General features: G+C 33.6%; 1 protein-coding gene across 10 annotated transcripts in view; it reads right to left on the bottom strand.

Annotated features, from left to right (window-relative positions):
- Nucleotides 1–19,740, bottom strand: part of LOC103103181 (uncharacterized) — a 275,130-nt gene that overhangs the window by 77,802 nt on the left and 177,588 nt on the right. For all 10 annotated transcript variants that reach the window (XM_007486577.3, XM_007486573.3, XM_007486581.3 and 7 more), the window contains one exon: nt 16,185–16,307. In XM_007486577.3, coding sequence (XP_007486639.2) covers nt 16,185–16,307 — 123 coding nt within the window. The remainder of the gene's footprint in view (nt 1–16,184; nt 16,308–19,740) is intronic.

Below are 19,740 nucleotides of genomic sequence, written 5' to 3'. Positions count from 1 at the left end.
ACTCTTATGAAGCATACAACTTCTTTCAATGTGGTCTCTTGAGCATATATTTTTTCTTGATTTAAGAATCCTCAACTCAAAAACATTTTGATCTATCTCGATCAATATACTTTTGAGTTTGTTTTGAGAACATTGTAAAAAAAAAACTGGGAGGATTTAAACAAGATAGAAATCAGAAGTTGAGAGACAACCCTTGAAACAGAGTAACACATTTTCAAAGCAATATATCAACAAACATGAAATAATATGAACTAAGTAAATACCTTGAGGCTGTGCTAGATGAGTGAATAGTGCCAGTGAGCTTGATTGTGGGAAAACTTCTGGAAGAAGCTGAATTTCATTCAGAGTTATATGACATGAATTGGCAAAAAAAAAAAAGAAGCAGTGGAAGAAGAAAAGATATTTGTGTGTGTGTGTGTGTGTGTGTGTGTGTGTGTGTGTGAAAGAGAGAAAAAGAGAGATATTCCAGTGTTTATCCTAAAAAAAATTTGAAGTGACATTTTAACTCAACCAGTTTGAGATAACTGCTACTACAAAGTATTCTGCTTACAAATTTAGTCTCTGATAATGGGTAGCTATGTTTACAAAAATAAACCAAAGCAATGTTTGATATGAATATGTTGGGTGGGTAATAATTGAAATCATATAATGTGTCTCAAAATACTTGGACTTTTTTTTAAAAATTGATTATAAAAATGGGATTTTATTAGAACCTCTCCCCAAGCTAAAAATAAAGCAAAGATTATTTTAAAATATTGATATTTACATTCCCCAAACTGCAAACATCAGGGGTAAAAGACAAATAAACCCCTATCCCTTAATGTCATTTGTCTTAACTAGATGAAAATTTAATTGTATTGAAGCAGCTAGGTAGCTCAGTGTATAGAGCACCAGGACTAGAGATGCAAGGTCCTTCATTCAAATCTAGTCTCACATATTTCCTATCTGTGTGTCCCTGGGCAAATCACTTACCCCCAGTTATTCAGACCATACCATTCTTCTGCCTTGGAATCAATACTTTGGACTGATTCTAAGACAGAAGGTAAGAATTTTTTTAAATTAGTTATATTTATTTAATTTACTACCTTAACTTAGCCAGCTACAGAGAGTCGAATTACTTTTTGTTGTTCAGTCATGTCTATGAAATTTGGAGTCTTCTTGATAAAGATATTAGAGGGGTTTGCCATTTTCTTCACCCGCTCATTTACAGATGAGAAAACTGAGACAAAAATGATGAAGTGATTTGCCTAGGGTCACACAGTTAACAAGTGTCTAAAGCCAGATCTGAACTCATATCCTGACTCCAAGTCTGGTGCTCTATCTACTGCCCTACCTAGCCCAGAACAAATGAAAACAATTCAGAGGTACAAATATCATAAGGCTTCCTAATGAGAATCTAATAATTTTTTGTCTATAGTTTTAGACATGTTGGCAGATTTTGTAGTCAAGGAAATTATGGCAGCTAGAATCATATAGATAACATATTTCTCTCTGATGCCCAAAAATGATATATCATTCACAGTGCACAGTTATCTCTGTTTTCTGACCTAATGAAATGAAAACTTAAATGGATGGGGACTCCTGAGTTCAAGTCCCATCCTGCCAAATACTGGCTGTGTAACTGGGCAAGTGTCCCCATGCAACTTTATTAGATGCTTAAGTTGCAGGACAGTTACTTAACTGCTTACAGTTGCTACACTGCAGCCAAAATTGGTAGATGGAGATTTTACAGGGAAATCCCTTGTGCCAATTAAATTATAGGCCCAGTCCTAAAGAAACCTACCCCAAAAATATGTATAGTATCCATATACTATTAGGCTGACTGAGTCTTTTATCAGAGTACCCAGTTGCAATGGAGTGTCTACTAGTGTCTAGTGTCTACAATTGACTCACTAAGAATGGGAAATGACCATAAAATATCCCCATAAATCAATACTGATTACAGGAAACTCACCTCTACATTTGTCTCTAACATATCTTAAACTCCCCCTAGATAATGATTATCATAGATTATATATTCATCACATTCTAAAAAGTTTTGAGGTAAATGAAAATAGAAAAATGTCTTTATATTTAAATACTACCAAGATTTCCTGCTTCTAATATTGACTTCAACTAAAGGATTTAACATTTCTCTGCATAGTGGGAATTTTAAAACTATTTCACCCTAATGAGACCATTCTTTAGAAGATCTGATTTAGCTATTTCCTGATCAATAACAATGGAGATACTTGGAATAACAGAATCAGGTCTTGGAAACTCTACATTCTCCACCCTTCTTAGTTTAACAAGATTAGGAAGGTTTGCATCAAACTCAAGATTTAACTATCTGAGGAAATGGCCTTCAACAGACATGTGCAAAAAAGAGGACAGACCTCTGGGTCAAGCTAAGTCATCATTGGTACAGATGAGACGCAGGAAAGTGATATAAAACAGTCTATATAAGGCATGTCACTTTCTGTCTCTTCCTCTTTCCCCGGAGAGATGACTCTGGCTGGCAGCATGCTAGGAGTTCCAACATCTTGGCGTGGTGGTGGCTATTGTCTGAGTTTGGTGGTAGGTTTTACCCTGGAACTGATTTCAGGTTGAAACCCATAAAGTGGGTCCCCCAGAAGAGGCTTACCAGACTCAAGATACTATGTAGATCTAGGTTCACTTTAATTACTTAGAAAGAAGACAATTTATTCAAAACAAAAACATTTAATGAAATAGTCTAATGAGAACCTAGAGCATATTCTTTCATAAATATTCACATCATCAACGGAAAGAATAGCCTGTACAGGGAAAATATGAGTAGGGCCTATAAGTGGCCAGGCCCACAAGGGAAGGGATTTATACACATTTCTGATGCTTTAAAGTTGCTTGTGTCTTCTAGTAATATTGTAGTACTCTTGCCTGCTCCCTGGAGGACTCAATAAGACAAGTATCTCGTCATAGTATTTTATCCATCATTTTTATTTATCTCTTTATCTCTCTATTTATCTTTTTTTAAATGCCACTCTGCTGAACATCATATTTCTACCAAACATTGCACTGCCAGACATTTAGCCTCATATCTCTGATTTATCCTGTATATAGCCTTTTGCTGTTGTCTTTTAGTCATTTCAGTTGTGTCCAAATATTCATGACCCAAGATACAGGAGAGGTTTGCCATTTCTTCCTTCAGCTAATTGTACAGATGAGGAACTGGTGCAAAAAAGGGTTAAGGGACTTCGAGGTCACACAGGTAGGAAGTATGTGAGGCCAGATTTGAACTCAACAAAATGAGTCTAACTTCAAGCCTGCCACTCTATCCACAGTGCCACCTAGCTGCCCATATATAACTAATTTTGTATATATTTGTTTACTTATTGTCTCTCTCATTAGATTGTAAGCTCTGTGAAGGCTTCTTTTTGAATCACTGGTGCTTAGCACAGTGCCTGTATAGTAGATATTTAGTAAATGTTTATTGGTTGATTAGATTGCTGGATGCCATCTCTGTCCAAAGCAGCCTGCCTGGGCAAAGAAGTTGGATAGCCTCTTATTAAACTTGCTGAGACTTGGATCTTTCTCTTGGAGAATGCACTCTAGCTTAAGGGAAGTTCTCTGAGCCCCCATATTTGTCTCTAAAATAGATTATACCAAATCAACTTCAGGTCTAGTGGCTGCCTTCCCAACAGGACAGCCAGAGCTTGTGGGTTTCGCAATGTCTCAATTCCAAAATCTCTTCTCTCTTACAATGTGGATTAGTGGGTAGTGGAAGAATTTCAGAGCCAAAGCCAAGCCCAGACAGCAAGCTTTCTCCTGTCCAGCCACATTTTTGCCTTCTCTCGCTATATGCTGCAATAAAGCTATTTCAGACTCTGAGCTCCCCCTTATTTTAAGTTTAAATAATTCTGGGAGATATTTCTGCTGCTACTTTGATCAACTAGATTTCTGCCATATCTAGAGAGGTCATGAATAAGAAAAAAAATAGATGTGTGTCAATTATCATTATAACAGCAAGCTATCATCAGTGAATAAAATTTGAAAATATTGTATTTGGCACAAAAGACACATATTTAATTCTAAATAAGACTAAGATAAGTCAAATGAAATACATAGGTTCCTCGATCCAAGAAGAGATAAATTTTATAATCAATTCAACACCTGGAAAATTTTACTGTCTCCTACTGCCTATGCCCTTCTTTTTCCTTTTATCACTAGTCAATTCTTAAGTATCCCAGAAATAAAAAAATGTGCTTGCCATTGCCCTTCTAGGGATGCATTATAAAACATTAGCAAAGCAAAATGAAATTTTAAATTGAAGACTTAATTACAAAGCTTGTTGCATATACTTTAATAAGCAGAGAAAAATCTCAGCAGGTGCAGTGTGTGAAGTGATTTGATGAATCAAGAAAATCACTTTGACTGAGATAAGATTTACAATAATAAGTGAGATCAGTGAAAATCAGAAGTTGTCATTGTCAATTCATTTCAGTTTGGATTCCAAAGGTCACCTACCCTCCCCCTAAATACAACAGTATTGAGAAATATTATTATCTTTTCTTTTTTTCTTTAATGAACATTACATGTTGTAATTCCAGAAGAATAGGTGGTTTCAGAACAACTAATAAAAAATATGATTTAGGCAAAACAAAACTTCTGAAAGTTATTCTGATCAGTTGAATTTGAATAGGATTCTTCAGGAAACAAGAAAAGATATCAGGATTCTGTCTACAAATGCAAGTAAAAAGTGTTCTGAAGAACAAATGACAGATACAAAAACCCCGCTGTAAAGTATTTAATGCCACAGACTTTGGGACACTTGTGCCTCAACTCTTACTCCATGATGGGAAGAGTGGACATATAGTGAATATCATACCCATGTAAGATCAAGAATTTAAACAGGCAGTATTTTTTTCCTCTGTCCCAGACAATAATATTATAACTGAATTTTCCTAGATATGCTTGCATGTATCTTCTATATTGCACATCACTATATATTTGAGAACATATTCCTCACAAAATTAATAAAAATGAGTCTAATCATTATTTTGACAAGTAGCAAGATTTGCCTTCTTATACAATATGGTATCCTGATACCTTTCCAGGACTATGCTGGGGCCAGCTCAAACTGTTTTGGGAGAGCCAATTGTTTAATTTTTAGTGTTAGTATTTCTGGCTCAGAAACTGGCAAAAGCTACAAGCCACATCTTTATGGTTTTGTTCACTGTCTATAATAAGAAAGGGGTGGAGAAAATGTTAATTCAGATAAAACTTAGAAGTGTGTTGTACACATTTCAGAGAAGTAGTTTCTTAAACATTGATGGTGTACCTCTGCTTTAACCCCACCTCTCATTTCAGGAGCTAGAGCTCAAGCTCTGATGGTTCTAAACTTAGCAGAAAGGGCAGTGAAATTGTTTTCTGAGGACTTCTGGGTTCAAAAAGAAAAATCATTGCATTTGGTTCCCACCTCCCTCCAAATATACCTACACAGACATGTCTATATGCACACATATAGGTCAATTAGGTAGCACAATGGATATAGCACCAAACCTGGAGTCAGGAAGACCTGAATTAAATCTAGCCTCAGACATTTACTTGTTGTTTGACTCTGGGCAAATAATTTAATTCTGGTTTCCTTAGTTTCCTTGTTTGTAAAATGAGCCAGAGAAGGAAATGGTAAACCACTCCAGAATATTTACCAAGAAAACCTCAATTGAGATTATGAAGTGCAGATATGACTGAAACAACTGAATACTACTTATATGTATGCGGACAAGTAGGTATCTCTATCTATATCTATATATACATATATATACATGCATGTACTCATGCATATAAAAGACCTATATTTTAGTCCTGGTACTACCATTCATTAACTTTATATGTCAGTGACAAGTGACACAGATAAGTCCTTTCACCTGATGAAACCTAATTCTTATATGTAAAATGAGAATAGTACTATCTGCCTTGCCTAACCCATTCATTGTGGTGAATATTAAATGAGACGATGGTCATGAAGGTCTTCTGAAAACAGAGGCTTTATGAGCTATTATTATTTACTATTACTAATATTTCATCAAGGAAATAGGAAAACATGGACAAGAATCACAAGGGATAAAAAGATAGGAAGGATTTGGGATTTATCTCAAAGAAGAAAATGGCGATATCAGTGAAATCAAAGACCTTTTGGAATATAAAAGTACAAAGGTGTTGGATGCCAGATCAAAGCTGACCTACACTCTTTATTATTTTCCCCCAAAAGATACATATGTATGTGAGGATTACACTTCAGGATGGGGTGGAGGGAAGCTGAATACTTGAAGGAAGAAATATATTCAAACTATCAAAGACCTCCTTTTTCCACACACCCAAACGTGAGGACAAAATTTTACTACTGTTGAATACTATGGGAATATAGGCCAGTACCACTAGAAGGGCATAGAATTTAGGAAAGTATAGTTGGATATTTACACACATACATATTCCTGACTGTGTGTTTCTTCATCCTGTTTCCTCACACTTAAATGCCACCTCTCCTCTTTTGTCTATTCGATTCATACTCTCATCTATCAAGACCCAATTTTAATTTTACCTCTATAAATCTTCCTTCCTCTGACTATTCTAGGTTATACTAAAAATTACATGAGATCTTTGTAAAAGATCACAGTGCCTGACCCATAGTAAGAATTACATAAATGCTAGTTATTTTTATGATTATTACTATTAAGATATGAATTGATATTGCACTCATAGTGCTTCTTAGTTTTAATGCTTGGTGATTGTCATTGTTTCAGACAGATTATGCTATTAAGTATTTTTCTGAGCTCTTTTTTTAAGTTATTCTTTACTATGGGAAAGGGTGTAATCATGTATATTATACATTTGTATTACAATGTCCACAAATTTAATGTCCTCACAGTTAAACTATAAGCTCTTTGAGGACAATAGTTCTGTCATACACATCTCCGATAGCTTCTGTGTCAGTTCTCATTGTGACACAAACATTTGAAAAGAAAATTGCCAATTGACCAGTTTTCCCTGAAATACCAAATTGTTTTTTCACTATGATATTTCATGCAAAGCGAAATTTCTGATATACAATAATTAGAATAGTATACTAACACATATTTCACAGGGAGAGAGTAAAACTGTTGAATAGAATTGTCAAAATTTCTTCATTTTAAGCGAAATAGAGAAATATTTTAACCAATTTTTCAAAATTCAAAGAATGACAAAAATTATGATCATTCCAGGAAACTTGTAGTGTAAGCCTCATACCATTTAGTAAACAAATCTATAGGGAGTTGTCTAAAGCCCATGGAGTTTAGTCCAGGACTTCACAGCTCATATATGTGAGAGGGAAGACTTAGACCTAGCTCTTTGTGAATCTAAGGTCTATCCCCTATTCACATCAGGCTACTTCTCACAGAATACTTATAAAAGATGGCCATACTAGTTCAAAAAATGAGAGGCAGCATAATATAAGTGCTGATTTTTGAAATAGAGGACCTGTATTCAGATCCTGGCTGTGACAATTCTGCCTGCGTGACCTTGGCCAAATCATTTTAATCCCTATGGTTCTCAATTTCCTCATTGATAAAATGAAGGTGTTGGACTAGATGTCCTTGCAGGTCTCTACAGCTCTAAATCTATGAAACTGTACAACCTGAGATTGTTTCAATATTTGCTTTTGAGCTGATTGCTCCCTCTTAATTTCATTTTTTTTAAAGCATTAACCAAACTAATTTCTCTCTGTTCCTCACCACTCCTCCCTATTTGCAAATAACTCCTTCCTTTATCCCTCATTAATTTCTTTTTCAATCCCCTCTCCCATCAGGTCCTTCTGCCTGATAACATCACTGCCAGTGATTTTAGCTAGAATATTTCTCTCCCAAAGCTGTTACCATTAACTTTTGGTTTTTTATTTTGTTTTGCTTTATTTATATGTGTGTGCGTATGTGAAGTCAACCTGGGAGGAAGGTTTCTAAGTATGGAAAAGATTTAAGAGAATGAAGTATTTTTATAAATAGAGATCAGAAATTATATCAAATGGATTAATTTATAAATACTAAATAAAAACTAAATATAGGAAATGTATGGATATTTCAGAATGTTCCAGAGCTTATGTGGCTCTCTAATTAGAAAACATATCCCAAAAAATTAGCACCAAATTTACAGTTCATGAAGCTTCTTCTTTTATTTATGATGATCTGAATGTACAAATAATAGCCCATAACACTGATGTCTAACTCAAATTATTATGTGATAAATTATAATTTTATACTCCTCTAAAGAAAGGAACCTCAGGGCCATATTGGCAAAGAGATTGTAAAACATGGGCCACTATTGTAGAAAAGGCCTAGCTCACATTAGTCCCCTGGTAGTTTAGGTTTAAGAATAGAATGAAATGATAGGATTTTTAGCAGTTAACAAAAGATTTGCTTAGCCATTGCAGGAAAGTAATATTAAGTAAAGGTTAAAGACACCAAAATTATTTCAGTTGAACAGTTTCCCAGTGTTAATCATGCCACTGGGTCTGTCATCCAAAGCCTTAGGGCCTAGTTAGAAATCTGAGCCATTTTATACTCAGGTATTCAGGAAACCACATCAATTGAGACTTAATTTAAAACAATCATGACTAGAAGATAATTTCAATATCTTTTAAGGAAAAGGCATTAGCTTAGCCCACAGAATGAAAAAACACTGATAATATCAACTACCAAAAAGAGGTGGCCAGTTACCTAAAGGGAATGTTAATTGATGGCCACTCCATACCCCATAGGTTTCTATAAAATGCCCCAAAATCCACTCCCCAGCATAATGTAGAAACTTTCCTGTGGAGAATTTACAGAAAGTCACCATTAAGAGTTGGATGGGATGAGAGAGTTTATAGGTTATTTTAGATTCATAGAAGCTATGTGAGATTAATAACCACTTAATAGAGTTTAATCTAACTACACAGGAAAAACTTAAGTACATTAAAATTCCTTTTGTACAGTTTATTTTGTGGAGTTCAATGAAATTCCATGAAATTCATTGATTAGAAAGTATAAATTAGACACAAAGCAATCAATGGGATCACAAAACTATTAAAATATGAAAGATGTCTCTCTTTTAAAAATTATTACTACCTTTTATTTTTGCATCACATATATTTCCTGAGGTTCTCCTCTCTTCTCCCTTCAAAAAGTTATTCTCTTAAAGCAAAGAATACAAGCCCATTGTTACATGTTGTATTCCACATCCAGAGCTAGTCCCTCATCTTTGCAAACCATAAAAATTTTAGAACTTAAAAATCATCATTTTTCATTTGCTATTTATTGTAGGTTCCTCTTTACCTACACCTTTTATTTTTGTATGTCTTCCTATAATTCTTTTTTTAAAACTCCTTACCTTCCATCTTAGAATTAATACTGTGTGTTGGTTCCAAGGCAAAACAGTGGTCAGGGCTAGACAGTGGTAGTTGTGATTTGCCTAGGACCACACAGAAAAGAAGTTTCTGAGGCCACCTATAATTCTTTACAGGAAATTTCAACAGATCTATGCCCTCATCAAATGTTTGGGCACTTCGACTAAATACAACTTGTGCTTGCTTTGAGTTAACCTGTGAGCTAAGAACACTTTTTACACTTTTAAAAATTACATTTTAAAGTTTTATTTTAAAGAATTTAAGTGTAGTATTTAATAAAATGTTTTAACAAGGAGCAGACTATATCTCATCCTATGCAACTGCTCTCCAAGGCTTCCAATAAATGTTCTAAGAGTGCTCACCCAATATCCTCCAGACCTCTTGACACTATAGTGATACAAATGGAGTACACAGGCTGTTCAGCTGTTTGTCATTCTCTATGTAAGTGGTCTATCTCTTTTTCTCTGTTTATATTTTTTGGTGTACAGCTATATCACTATTAGTGATCTTGTGCAGGGTATTCATACCCTCCATGTACCTATTTTATATTTGGGTGACCCATTATTTGAATGTTTCAGAGACTGATCACTGAAAGAATATTAGTGTTAAAATGATGAGCCTTAGTTTCAGGGAAAAGATTGGTCAATAAAATCACTATACAATTTCACCAATGTAATTGTAGTAGTAGTAGTCTAGTCTACTCTTTTCCTTCTGTCAATTCTGGGTTGAGTTCATTGTATATTTTCAGTGTCTGTACAAGTTATACTTTCTAATGGATGAATTCCATGGGAAATCCTATCAACTCCAAAGGTAGCCTGTACAAAAGGTATTTTTCATGCACTTAGTTCTTCCTGTGTGCCTAAACTAGACTCTATTAATTGATTATTCATCTCATGTAGCAAATTCAACAATTTTCCAGATCCAAAAACAAGGAGCAATTTAAAAAGAAAATAAAGCATAAAAACAGGTACAATTTATATCATATTATATGCCTTCTTGTATCAATACCTAATAAAAAATTAAAAACAAAAACAAAAAATAAAAAATATTGTATGGGCTTTCTACAAATAAAAGCAATATCTTGGTGGATGAAAACATTAAAGATGGCCTTTTATTCAACTAAATTAAATGTTGTTTTATAATCAACATATATCAACATATATTCTCTGTTTTCCAAAAGAAAATTCCATTTATATTCTAGTATATATTTCTGTCATGTATGACTATAACAATTTGGTCTTCTGAAGAATATAATTTACAAAAGCCTGCTTGTTCCTTTCTCATGCCTTCATCAAAGATGATCTTAATAAGTGTAATGTTTATTCATATAAAAATGATATAGAAATGAAAAGTAGATTTATGAGGTCAGTAGTGATTTTTTGGTTGCATTTTTAATAAGTTCTACAAATATTTTAAGTGTTTAATATCCTCATCTCTTTCAGATATCTTGAGAAGTGATCTTACAATGCTTTAAAAATTATGTTGTTTCCAGAAAAGACCTCCTCTGTATATATTTTATTGGGTTCAGATACTCTTGACATCCGTATTTTCTTTTATGAATTTTCTCCTCCATGTAATTAATCTCAAAGACTGGGGTATTGGAGAAAAATGAAGTGGTACCAACGTCATTCATTAAAAGGAGAGATTGGAGATTGCTATAAGAAATTTTTGTATGTTTTCTTCAAAGAAAATGTTCATTAATCATTTATTTGTTGGCTTCTTTCACATTTAATTCTTAAATATCCTTTGAATGGCCTGGCTTTTGATAAATTTTATTTCACTTTTTAATGTTGTTTTTTGAAGTCATTCTTCACATACTCTTCCACTATTTTCCTCCACAAAATTTTACAATAAATTTATATTTACATTATATAAAAATGTTTAACCAGTCTTGCCTTTGATTGTCAAAACTTTCCATTTGGAAAGATGAAATACTTGCTGGGTAAGGTCATTTCAAGTCTTCTCATGGCAGCAACTGATATCATTTTAATCATTATAATCATTTTTAAAAATTTAAGAAGTGGAGAGAGTTTTCATTCATCCTTTTTAAAATCTCATTCTCATGTAGTATCATCAACAGTTTAGAATTAAATGATCACATATCAGAGATTTAGAATATCTGAAGAAACTTTAGAGGTTATCTAATCCCTCCTTTTACAAATGAAGAAGCAAAGAGACAGAGATATTAAATATTCTGAGCAAGGTCACACCAGGAAATATTGTCCAGGTGACCCAGCTGAAATATAATAAACTTGTTTAATCTGATCCAAAATCCAGTGTTCATTTGAAAGAGATGAGTTTGGAAATACCAAAGTAGTTCCTATCTTCCTATAATTTTTAAAAATGTTAATTGTTTTTATTGCTACTTTTTGTTTTTACATTATAGTCATTTCAAATGTCACCCCACCCATTGCCCAAATAAACCTCCCCTTGTAACAAAGAAAAACAGCTTTAAAAAAAAAACAGGCACATCAACCATATGCGCCCATTGATGGAAATTTTGACTATTATGAAGTCTTTCACCTGTTCAAGGAAAAGAAGGCTATGTATTCATATCTTTCTATGAGTCAGGATTAATTATTATAATTACATACCAATCAGTTCTTTTCATTTAAATTATCATAATTGAATTAATCACCTACTAACTGTAATTACTGTAATAGAATTTTAATCATTGTACTTGTTCTTTTCTATTTCTGTTTATTCCAATCTCTATCATTTCATAGACATCTCTGATATTTCTTCAAATTCTTCATATTTGTAATTTAAGATGCAATAAAATTCTGCCTGATTCATATGAAATAGGGTTTGAGTACTGATTGGCATCCCACAATTTGATATTGAGAAAGACAAGCATTCCTCCTTCTGCCCTGAGAAGGATCTGGAACTATTATAATCCTTGAGCCTAAATTGGAATTTAAGTCAGTTCTTAAAGTGATTCAGTCTTCTATAAAGGGATTGAGAGGAATGAGTGGTGGACTTTGAGAGTTTAGCAGCGATTGCATTGGAGAGATAGTAGTTTATATGTAGAGCTGAAAAAAATGGGTAACCAAGGGTGTAACAGGGGAAAGAAAAACCTAAAATAGGACGTGAATGGCAGCCCACTGTGAAAAATTAGTACCGACGAGTAATAATTTTGTGAAGTAATTTTTCACCTTAGCCCCCCCATTAAGGAGAAGTTGAAACAATCTATTTCTAAGCTGAGGCTATATCTAATTTCTCCTCCAGACTATGAAAATGGGTCAGGATCTGTTGTCTTTGTTAAGGATAAAAAGATTAAGGGCAGGTCTGGCCAGCCATGGCAAACTCTGACCTAGCTGAAAGATTAAAAATTGGTTAAAGAGTCATATTGAACTAAGTTAAATTTCAAAGTGGTTTGTCCAAAGTGGCAGAATGTGGCCATACCCCTCTTGTGATGCAGTAATAAGGGAGAGGCTGAGGTCTCTAAGTCCATCTCCTCATTGGCTATTAACCAAGCAGAGATATCTTGGGATGTCTAGTGGAAGGACAGAGTGGTGAGCTCTCCCAGGTGGTGTATACATATAGACTTGCACCATAGATGTAAGGTCTTTTTTTTTCTTTTGGATAGTAGAGAGAGACAACCAATCAGATTAAGATGCCTTGACCAGTCAATTAATAAATTAATTTAAAACAAAGAAGTACTGCCTTTTAATATTTTCAGTCATTATACCACTGACACCCCTACCCTCTATCCCAGCTCCCACATTTCATAAAAGAAGATTCAGATTGTACCTTTCTCTTTAAGAACTGAAGGGAGTTCCCCAAAATGTATGCCTTTTCTCCCTAACCCCCCTTCCTTTTTCCTAAATATTTCTTAGATGATTACTATTCATAAAAAACATAAAGAGGCTAGGGCTAACTAGAAATAGTTATGGGTATGAAAGAGTGGTAAAAAATGCTGGAAAACATAGTTCATATGTGATAAATGAAAGCAAATAAAGGGTTGTAGATTATGTAGAATCCTATATACCAATGGTATCATGAAGAATTTCTTTGAAAAAAAAGGAGTTGTGACCACAAAATAACATCACAAAAAATGAAATGTCAATCTGAAAGTCATTTCTGAATCAGCTATCCACACACCATCCTTTACTTTTCTTTTTTTAGTTACTTGTAGAAACAATTTCTGAAGGTTTTCTGGTGTTTTAGAATTTCAATTTTCTCCCTCTCTCCCTTCCCCCCAATTTCCCTGAGGTAGTAAATAGTCTGATATAGATCAGACTCATGCCTTCATACAATCGTTTTTTAATGTAAAAATCAAAATCAATATAAAAATATCAAGAAGAATAAAAATGATAAGATATTTGCATGGAAATAAAGTAGATGTTTTTCAATTAGGGAAGAGCTGAAAAAAACTTTGGAATATGTATCATATCAGTAGGCATAACTATATTTGAGGAGTATACAGTTAGTTAGTTGGGACTCTAACCTACTCTTTCTTCAGCCTGCTGGATAGGGGCAGAGTTGGATCCATCCCAGACCTTCCACTTTCTTCTCTGAAGGGATGTTTAGAAAATGATATTTTTTTTCCTTTAACTCCCCTGTTCTTCTCACTCCTTATGTCTATGGAGCTTTTATTAGACACCCCTAGTTAAAAATTAACTAACTTTTTAGTCTTGGTGCCACAAAAGCATTACATCTAGAGTCTAAAAGATGAGTTCAAATATTGTCTTATACCCTTACTAAATGTGGGATATAGCTTGAGCAAAGGCACAGAAAGAGAAATTAATAGGAAAGAGCAAGTAGACTAGTTTGGCTACAATATATGGTAAGGATGGAGAGTTAATACAGTAAGTGTAGAACCAGGGGTTGGAGCCAGATTGTTAAAGGTTTTAAATGTCAGTAGAGTCTGTATTTTATCCTAGAGGGTAACAAGGTATATCTGTCTACATTTTTTAGTAAGTAAAAACAGAATGTTAAAAAACAAAAAAAAATGTGAGGGAGGCAACTGAGAGGATGAAAATACACTAATGAAAAAGTCAACAGGAATATTATTTCAGTCAAGGTCAGTATCCTGTAACCTCATGAAGGCATGAGATCTTTGTTAATATGTGATATTTATGATGATTTCTTGGGTATTTGATTTGTAAAGCAAATATACATAATATATATCATATAATATGTAGAATATATATCTATATAACATATAGAACATAATTGTATTAATATTAAATACATAATTATAAATATATAATTAAATTAACATTAAATAGATATTACATTATATATATAGCTCAAGGTTTTTCCCCAATCTTCCTATGGGTAGGCAATTTATGCAGTACAAATACAAAAAATTTTAAATATGGGCAGTACTCTCAGCAAAGGCCAAATGATAAGTTAGTATAAAAATCCATTTGTATCCAACAGTGGTGAAGGAGGAAAGGGAGATAAATGTTATAGATAAGGCATTAGGAACAAGTGAAAGGTTTTTAATATTTGGGAAAAGACACTTGCAGGGAAAATGTTGAGATCTTTGAAAATCAATGCAATACATTGCTAAAACTGCAAGTAAAAGGAGAAAAATGAAACTTTTTGGAATATTAAAAATATACTAGGTGGAGATAGCTAGGTAGCTCAGTGGACAGAGAGTCAGGCCTGAAGACAAGAGGTTCCAGGTTAAAATCTGGCTTTGGACATTTCATAGCTAAGTGACCTTGGGCAAGTCATTTTACCCCAAATATCTTAGGCCTTACCACTCTTCTGCCTTGGAATCAATACTCAATATCAATTCTAAAAATAAGGCAATGTGGCAGTATAGCATAGCTAAGAATTAATATAGACTGTTCCATACCCTGTATATTAGTTTTGTGACCTAAGAAAATTCATGTCACTTCTCTAAAGTTTAGTTATCTCATTTGTAAAATAAGAACAGTTACTGTCATGTCTATCTCCTAGGGTTGCTTTGAGGAACAAATTATTTAATATGTGTGAAAATTGCTTTTAAAACCATGAAACATAGTGCAAATTTAAGGTTATTATTAGAACAATAAATTCAAGATAAAAAAAAACAAAGGAAGATTTTTCACCATGTTGAAGAGATGCTCGTTGAGGGATTTACAGTAAAAATCAAGAGAACATTTTTAAGAATTAAAAAGCCATTGAAAGGTTTTGATCTTTGTTTAAGGAAGAAACACCCCCAGAGAGTAAATCACCAACCATTTTAAAGCTTGATATTTGAGAGTGAGGGACGGATTAGATCTGTGATTGAATTAACGTTTCCATTTTGCCACTGAAATTCCCTCCAAGAAAGAAGATCATGGTCACTCAAATAATATTCATCAGAGTTCAAACTTGAATCTCTTTCTTCTTGGATCCAAATTTAGCTCCCTATCTTCACTGCCACATTTCCTCTATTATTATTACAATATACAAATATAATAAATACAAGTATAAATAGGAGCAGGTAGGTGGCACAGTAGATAGAGCACCAGGCTTGGAGTCAGGAAGACCTGAGCTCAAATCTGGCCTCAGACACTCACTAGCTGTGTGACTTCTGTAAACCAAGTCACTTAACTCTGTTTGACTCAGTTCCCTTCTCTGTAAAATGATCTGGAGGAAGAAATGGCACACCTTTGCCAAGAAAACCCAAATGATGTCACAAAGAGTTGGACATGACTGAACAACAACCAAAAACACATATGGTGAATATTATTAAATAAAAATACTAAAAAATATATTACTGGGTGATATCTTACAAATCCTAATTAAATATTTTTAAATGCTTTCATCTTCTATACATAAAACATGGTACTGAAGAAAAGAATGCATGATGGTTTGAAATTCTTACCACATATTGTAAATTTAAATTTTCCATTTTTCCATAGCAGAGATCAAGAAGTGTAACATTTGGTTTAGTGAAGTTCTTTCTTGACATCAACCAGGGCAGTGCAAGTTCATCAATGCCAGTTGCCTAGTGAAAGAAATGAGAAAACTTTTAAAAACTGGTAACTTAGACCTGGGGATTATTGTATCAAAACAACATAAGTGTAAGAATTATCTGTGATAATGGGAGGAAGTAGAAGAAGGGATGAGAAAGCTAAATGTCTTGTTTACTATATCTTACAATACACTGTAAGAGAGAACAGCCTCTCTTCCTTTTAAGGTCATATTCGGTTGAACTTGAGGCAATATTCCAAGTATTTCATTCTGTTTTTTTTTTAATATCTCCTATTCTCCAAGGATCTGTCATTTTATTTTCTATGGTCTAGTACATAGGTTTTCAACCTTGAGTAGTCTCTCCCCAGGGATATTAGAAGATGGGGGAGTATTTGGCAAATAATTATATATTGTGCTGAAATTTATTTAATGTTTTATGTACATAAGCATGGAAATATCTAGAACTTGTGTTCTTTCAAATTGAATCAATGGTACAAGAAGATTTACAGAAAGTCGAGGCTGTAGAGACTAAAAAAGGAGGGAGAAAGATGATCATTAATTATTATGGGCAAAAAATTAATCACTCTGGGGCTAATCTTTTAGTGATGAAATTTTCTGATTTCCATATGGGGAGACAAGCAGCACCTTACCAGACCTGTAGTCAATACAGTTCAAAGAGATGTCTCAAAAAGGTAGAAAAATGTAGTAAAACTACTATAGAAAGCTGGTGCCATTGGGGATACCATTAGTATTTATAGAAATATATTAAGGGTGAATGTGAAAGTATTATGTAGCACAATGAATTTGGAGTCAGAAGGCATAAATACAAATCCCGATTCTATGGCATTGGAAATAAAATAAATTCCTTAAAATTAAAGAAATCTAAAAGTGGAATGAGTCTACAGAAGGAGGTAAGGATAGCCTCCTTAAAGAAGGTCTTCAACTTCATGTTGGACAAATATTCCTAGTGGACATGGAAGGCAGGATTTTTACTTATATCTGGGGTAACCTAAATGGCCTATGCAATTCCTTCCTACTCTGAGCGTTAATGATTAAGAAAATTTCAAATTTATGAAATGAATGATAGCTGATAATCCTAAGTAGGAGTAATAATATGATTATAGACATTAGGAAAGGGTACTAAATGGGTAACAGGGAACTCTAACCACATTTATCATCATTCTTTACCCATGAGAATATATTAAAGATCCTAATTCATTTTTCTATCTACCTTCAGGTAACTTAATAAAATGTTTTAAATAAAAATAAAATCAATTAAGTCCCAGCCAGACACCGTAGTAAAACAAAAACATTTTCTATATTTTTCGGCAATCAATGAAAATCTCACTCTTAACTGACATTGAGGAAAGGAAATTCCTACAGACCCATCATAATGCTTTTGATTTAACCACAGTTTTATCTTAATATCACTTTTTAGAAACTAAATCAATAGTCAATAATAGTCATAAAAAAAATGAAGATCTTAAAAAAAGAGATGCTTTGGGATACACATTCTCCCTGAGAAGGAGAAATGGAACAAGAAAGGGAGACAGAAAGTTTCTCAGCAAATACAAAGAGTTACAGTACCCCCTCCATCAGCCCCAGGTGGCTTCTACATAGTTTAACACCTTCTTGCCCCACAACCCCAAAATGTGTTAGGAGCAATGCCAAGGCAGTGGCTGTTCTCCACAGGAGATCTGTACAGGAACTCTGCCCATCTCTACTGTCTGTCACCTCACAACAGATGTATTTTATCTTCTCGCAAGTGTATTACTTCATTATCACCTCCCACAAGACTTTTAGCTTCTCTCTATCACATATAACAGAAGGGTGAAAAAAGTTTTTTTTTTTAAATTTTCATGATCATAAGGTCACACAGCCTTATGGCTCCCATGGATTAGATAATGAGAACTCCAGAATCCTTCATCCATTCAAAGACAATGTTTTCAGTGACTTGCTACAAAGAGAAAACATCCTAACAATTTTGAGTTATCCAACAGTAGAATGGGCCTTCTTGGGGGACAATGGGCTTTCCCTCACTCAAGATTTTCAAGTGACAATAGCTAGATGACCCCTTGTCAGTTATACTATAATGGGAATTCTTTTGCTTGTATGGTCAGACAAAGTGACCTCCCAAATTCTTCCAACTCTGAAATTCTATAATTCTATGATGAAAAATGTCAAAGAATCTAGCTGAGTATTGCAACTTACTTCTATAATTAAGGAAAATTCAAAATCCAAAGTTACATGAGGCTATTTTCCACTAACTGATCTGATACAACTTTAGAAATGTTAGGCCACAGTAAACACTACTGTTGAATCCTAATCTCTGTCATTACATTACAGTCAGTAGAAAGTACAGTAGAAAGTACAATTATAAACCCTGGAATCAGAGGACCTCAGTTCAAATCCTGCCTCTGAAACTTGCTGTCTGTGGAACCTTGTTCCACATTTTTAAGATGGGGAAAGTTGGACTAGACAACCCTTTCATTCATTAAGTATTGCTTTAAATTTTTACTAAACCCATAAGCAACAGCATGACAAAGAATATGTGAAGAAAGTGATTTTATTCCAAGATTTGAGCAATCAATTATAGTCTTGACTTGAGCAAAAGACTTAGAATTGTTGGCTTATTTCTGGGTTGTATCTACCATCTGCATATCTCAATAGAGTACACACATATGAGAAATTCATTTTTTTCATCTTCAAATTTTTTTAGACCTAAGTATGCCAGAAATCAGTCTGTTTATATAAAAAAATGAGGTAATACTAGCCATAACACCTAATATTTTTATTCAAATTAATAAAGACATATTCAAAAAAGTTAAGGCTAAGTATTGCCATATTTAAAATCATTAAGACAAAGATCTATCTTTATCAAAGGTCTTAAATATTAAGTTTCTTCAGTGTGCTAAATTTTAAATGTTAAAAATTTCAAGAAAGTATACAATCAGTTATCATAGACAATTTATTCAACTAGTTAATAAGGTATTACAATACAGGAATTAAATGTTTTTCATCTAATTTTTATTTAAGGATTCCTCTGTAATATTTATGGTTTGAAAATATAAAAACTGTTTTTATAGAAACCCTCTATAATCTGTAGCTCTTTAATTCATTTTCCTTCTTAATATACCAATCAAAGGTATATATTTCTTTTATAAAATACTTTTTAGCTAGCCACACACATATTATTATAGTAATGAGAAGTTTTCTGAAGGAAGTTAACCTAGTGCAAGGTTATTACAATGCTCATGTTTATAACATCACCTTGCACTCCATTCCAAAATGAAAGAGAGAGAGTATCACACCTCATAACTCTAGTAACCATAGCAATTGTTCTGGAAAAGTCAAGCTACAAAACAACATATCAAGATCCTACATGTGTGGATAACATCCACTTAAACTTTCTTCACATAATTAAAATATGTACATAATAAACATAGGATGAGAACAGAGGAGTGACT

Source organism: Monodelphis domestica, chromosome 3 (genome assembly GCF_027887165.1).
Source record: "Monodelphis domestica isolate mMonDom1 chromosome 3, mMonDom1.pri, whole genome shotgun sequence".
NCBI classification, from domain to species: domain Eukaryota; kingdom Metazoa; phylum Chordata; class Mammalia; order Didelphimorphia; family Didelphidae; genus Monodelphis; species Monodelphis domestica.
Note: the sequence above shows the minus strand (reverse complement) of the source record. Positions and strands in the feature narration are given on the sequence as shown.